Source organism: Clupea harengus, chromosome 10, assembly GCF_900700415.2.
Source record: "Clupea harengus chromosome 10, Ch_v2.0.2, whole genome shotgun sequence".
Taxonomy (NCBI): domain Eukaryota; kingdom Metazoa; phylum Chordata; class Actinopteri; order Clupeiformes; family Clupeidae; genus Clupea; species Clupea harengus.
In genome coordinates, this window is record NC_045161.1 from 19,888,029 (window position 1) to 19,893,028 (window position 5,000).

General features: G+C 44.1%; 1 protein-coding gene across 1 annotated transcript in view; it reads right to left on the bottom strand.

Annotated features, from left to right (window-relative positions):
• The window catches only part of adamts10 (ADAM metallopeptidase with thrombospondin type 1 motif, 10), a 42,565-nt gene that overhangs the window by 22,641 nt on the left and 14,924 nt on the right, over window positions 1-5,000 (bottom strand). Inside the window, exons 10-14 of the mRNA XM_031574323.1 lie at window positions 4,736-4,877; window positions 3,919-4,026; window positions 3,304-3,449; window positions 2,588-2,651; window positions 709-811 (exon numbers count right to left, since the gene is read on the bottom strand). Of these exons, the coding sequence (XP_031430183.1) occupies window positions 709-811; window positions 2,588-2,651; window positions 3,304-3,449; window positions 3,919-4,026; window positions 4,736-4,877 (563 nt within the window). The remainder of the gene's footprint in view (window positions 1-708; window positions 812-2,587; window positions 2,652-3,303; window positions 3,450-3,918; window positions 4,027-4,735; window positions 4,878-5,000) is intronic.

Sequence of the window (5,000 nt, forward strand, 5' to 3'; positions counted from 1 at the left end):
AGTTAGTTGGATTTATCTTGCATAACCTTCCGAGCGGGGTCAGAGGGCAATCGTGTGCGCTGCCTAGGCCTTTGGGACATGCTGTTGACATGCAGATATGCCCTGAGGTGCACTCACAATAGCAAACAGAGACAAAAGTCTACAAACTTTTTCAAACAGTTGTTCGTTTTCTTTGAGTTCGCTGTGAACCTTTATGAACACATACAAATGGTCTAAGGAGGTGGTTCTCTGCGAACAAACATGGACGCTGGACTAAGAGTTACCGTACAACAGAACAATTAAATAGAACAATTATGAAGGTTTATGACATTTTAAAGTTCAAAGAATGTGTATAAATATAGATCATATTAGCTGTTTCCAACTGGTAAAAATATTTGGATCAGTCTAAACTATGTCTATGCTGATGAGTACACCACTCCTGGCAGTTTACAAACGTAAGTTACAAATGCCTCCTGTGTCACTAGCACTTGCGTGTGTTTCCTCCCCACCTTGACTTTACTTCAGTGTAAACTGTGTAAGAGAGCACAGACCTCCATTAGTTAGGTGGGCCACTACCACCAGAGAGGGCATGGAAGAGTTACTATGATTTTTTAATTGAAGAAAACCACTATTTTCTGCCGCGCCCCGTGTGTGTGTGCGTGCGTGTGTGTGTGTGTGTGTGTGTGTGCGTGTGTGCGTGTGTGTGCGTGTGTTTGTTTATTTGCTCACCCCCTCTATAAGGTTTCCAGGTGTAGAATTTCCCTCTGAAAGGCACGTTGTCAAAGTCCGAACACTGGATCTCACGGAAGTCCTGAGACCCAGACGGGCACTCCTAGAAACATACACATACACACAGTTTTTAAATGAACTCATTCAACCAGAAGATTCATTCAGAAATCTATTCATTAACAGATACAATAACAGTGTAAATAATTATATACAAAGTATAAAAAGGTCCGCCCTGCTCAATTACTGTAGATTTTACTCTATTTCTTTTAATACGATTTTGCTTTCCCCATAATTCAATGCACTACTTTTAATGGATTAGCCGTTGGATAAATTATTTCATACTCCCCACCCTAAAGGCCGAATGATGGTTCTGCGACTGCGGCTGCGGCTGGCCACGCAGTTGTGTCGATGGACTCGTTTTCATTTATGGTTCTCCAAGGGTTGTGCGTGTTGGGACGCAATTCACCGCCAGAACAATTGGTGGAGCAACTTTTTTTTTTTCCGAAGACGACCTTAGAGAAGCCTACTATCCCATGACATCTGTGGGCGTGGAAGTTGTTGGTTTGTTTATATACCTGGTCTTGTCCACATACACAGTGAACATTGGACACGGGCCGGGCTCGGACAGAAAAATTTGGCCCGATCCACACTCTATCGGCTCTTCTTTGCTGATTCATGTTCAAAATGTTCTGGGTTCTGCCTTAGCTTTTAAAAATGCCGGTATTATGGGGAATGAAACCGGAAATGTGAGACTCCGGAAAGGATGTAGTTAGCGGACCAATCACAGCCTTTCGATCTGCGTGCGGCTCGCGTAGACTTGTTGGATAGTTACAAAAATTGGGAGACGCACGCAAGCAAGCACGCGAGAAGGGGTACGAAAGCACGCAAGGGGCAACCAAGGGGCTCTTGCGCGTGCGTGTTTCTGAAAACGGGTAACCATAAATTGAGCTTAAGCAGATTGGGGGCAGTGTACTACCATGTTTGCACACCGCTACCTCCTCTCGCCCTTCGCAGAAGTCAACAAAAAGTTTGGCCAAGGTGGAGGAGGATGAAGGTGGAGGAGGATGAAGTCAAGGTGGAGGAGGATGAAGGTGGGGGAGGATGAAGGCTACATGTAGCATGAAAACATTTATATGACGGACAGAAATCTCGGTCTCTATCAACATTAATTGATACATGTTTGTCATAATACCTTAGTTGAGGCAAACAGACCGTGTATGTCTTTTAAGCACACGTTTCATTTAAGCTTTTGAGCTAGTTGATAGTTTAGCCAGAGACATTATAAGGGCTTTGGTCTAACCATTAATGTTAACTGATGGGTGTTGCTACTGAGCTTTTTGTTGACGCTAACTACAGGATAGCCATGCTTATTTGGGTCAGTTCGTAAATTCAATCCAGCACTCTGAAAATGAATCGAGGCTTTGTAGTTTAAAAAAATCGAGCATTCCAATTCTCATCATTTAAGCCTCTGAAATGGGATTTTAGCGAGTAAAAAACCCTCTCCTGACAGTGTGGGCTTATGCCAGTGATGGCATCCTGGCTTTGCCTTGCTGTTTTTGCTACAGTGACTCACTAGCGCCTATTGAGGTACAACGTGGCATTATGAAGGGGGACGGGCCATGCCTAGCTGGTTAGCATGCTAACTTTAGTGGATATCTGGGTAACTCAGGGCATCGGCATTTATAACATTACATCAAAACACTTATTTCTTCACATTCTGTTGCTACTTCTAGTACATTTTTTTATGTTTTAAACTCAAATTCTTACACATACTTTTAAGGATGTGGTGCCAAGATAACAGGGTGTGTGAATGCTGCTCGGTCAAGACAATTAGACAGTAATGTGGGATAGAGGACAGCTTCGGACGTCACAGACTCACATCGGTATTGCAGGACCTAAAACGCTTCCTCTCCCCCAGACAGTACTTCCCTCCAACCGTTGGCCTGGAACCAGAGACGTGAGAGAATTACATCTGAAGGCAATTTCACAAGAGGAGTCAATCGCATGGTAATTTCACACAAGAATTCCTGCTCCGCTCTCGGCTTTTGGTTTCAAGTCATGTTCCCCACTCATGGCTTCCATCCAGTCCACTTACTCGACTCATATCACCTGTTTCCTGACTCGTATTTACATGTAAACCTTCCATCAATCCCACTTACTCGACTCATATCACCCGTTTCCTGTCACCTTCCATCAATCCCACTTACTCAACTCAAAACCTGTTATCTGGCTCATATTAATGTGTACATCAGAGGCTTTGTTGGTTACGCAATAGTGTTTTTGTTTGACGCACACAAATGTGTTTTGATGAGAAGAAAGTGAATGCTTTTTTTTTTACATAAAAGTGCTTTATGCCAACTTGTCGATTATTTGTTTTTCAATATAGGAAAACACAGGTTGGTAAGGTGACACTAGAGTCCATTACGGGGATGGTGGTTAGTAGATCACTGCAATCATAATGTTATATGTGATAATATACATATAGGGAGATGGTTATACAGCACTTTTTAGCTTTCATACAGTTTAAAAAAAAACATGTAGGGTTTTTCCAGATTATTCCCCCCTGAAACAGTACCTGCTTTACACCACACCCACCTGGGACTGTCACAGTGACGGACAGATGATGAGACTCCGCCCCCACAGGTCCGACTGCACTCCTCCCACGGAGACCAGAGGCTCCACCCACCATCGACCCCCTGAGGGCGAGTTCCATAGGGCACACACAAACGCTTATAGCACCACTGAAAACACACAAACACACACACACACACACACACCGGCTTATAGCACCATTGAAAACACAGGCCACAAACAGCATCATGGACATATCATATTCATGCACATACACACACACAAACACATACACACACACACACACACACACATGCTTATAGCACCACTGAAAACACACACACACACACACACACACACACACACACACGCACACGCGCACACGCACACGCACACACACACACACACACACACACACACACACACACACACACACACACACACATCCGCTTATAGCACCACTGAAAACACAGGCCACAAACACCATCATGGACATATCATATTCATACACACACACACACAGCCAGATGTATCCCTATCCACAGGCACTGCAACACTGCAATCAGCTCATTAAATCTCTCCTATAATGCCTATAATGCCAACCCCCTTTCTCTATAGTGTTGGGTTCTAGGTTCTCACCCCTTTCTCGATGGTGTTGGTCTGGCAGATGGTCCCCTCGGCGGCAGGGATGCTGCTTGTGATGCAGCGATTGCTCTTGCTCATACACCACAGCTCACTGCACACCTCCTGGTAACACAGACACACAGGCATACAAAACACACACACACACACACACACACACGCACACACACACACACGCACGCACACACACACACACACACACACACAACATTTTTAAATGTAATAAATGCCATATCTGCAGGAAATTAATTTTGCCTTACTGATCCTTTAGGCTAATTCACTGTCTTTCCTCATCCTTTCAGGAGGACCTTGATTGTAACCGTAAAAGCCATCATGCCCTCCAGACATTAGGATAGGTGACAGCAGTTTAATTCAATTCAATTAAATTGTATTTATATAGCGCCAAAACAATAAAATTGTCTCAAGGCGCTTTACAGAGCCTAGTGCCTGAACCCCCCAGTTTAGCTGTCCTGTGAGAGGCCATTTGACTGAACAACTAGCTCAGTGATGCGGTACACAATAGGGAAAGGGTAGCGGACCAAGCACAGATCCCTGAGGCACACCAGTCACTATTGAATGTAACTTGAATAGTTAGGCCCACCATGACATCCTATGGGATTACGAAATGTCATTTTAAGCCATTAGAGTTCACGCATGAAAATATGACTGTGGATTGCTATTGTAGCACTTCATAATAATAATATAATAATAATAATAACAATAATAATAATAATGACAATAAAGTCGACGTGTCCAAAGACAGGTCCATGACTTTGAGTGCGAGAGAGGCAGAAGAGGTGAGGATGCTGAGTACCCCGTATTTACACTGGCGAGACTTCACGCCGTACTGAAAGCGGCACTGCTCGTCGGCGTCGTACACCTGCCCGGGGGCCGTGGACGGGTACACAAACTCCTGCTTCGGTGGGATGTTGTTAAGACATGAGCCCATGCCCGAGCTACAATGCAAAGGATACCCACAAGTCATTAATGAATACACATCCGAGTTCAAACGATACACACAAGTCATTCATGAATACACATCGAATTCAAACGATACACACAAGTCATTAATGAATACA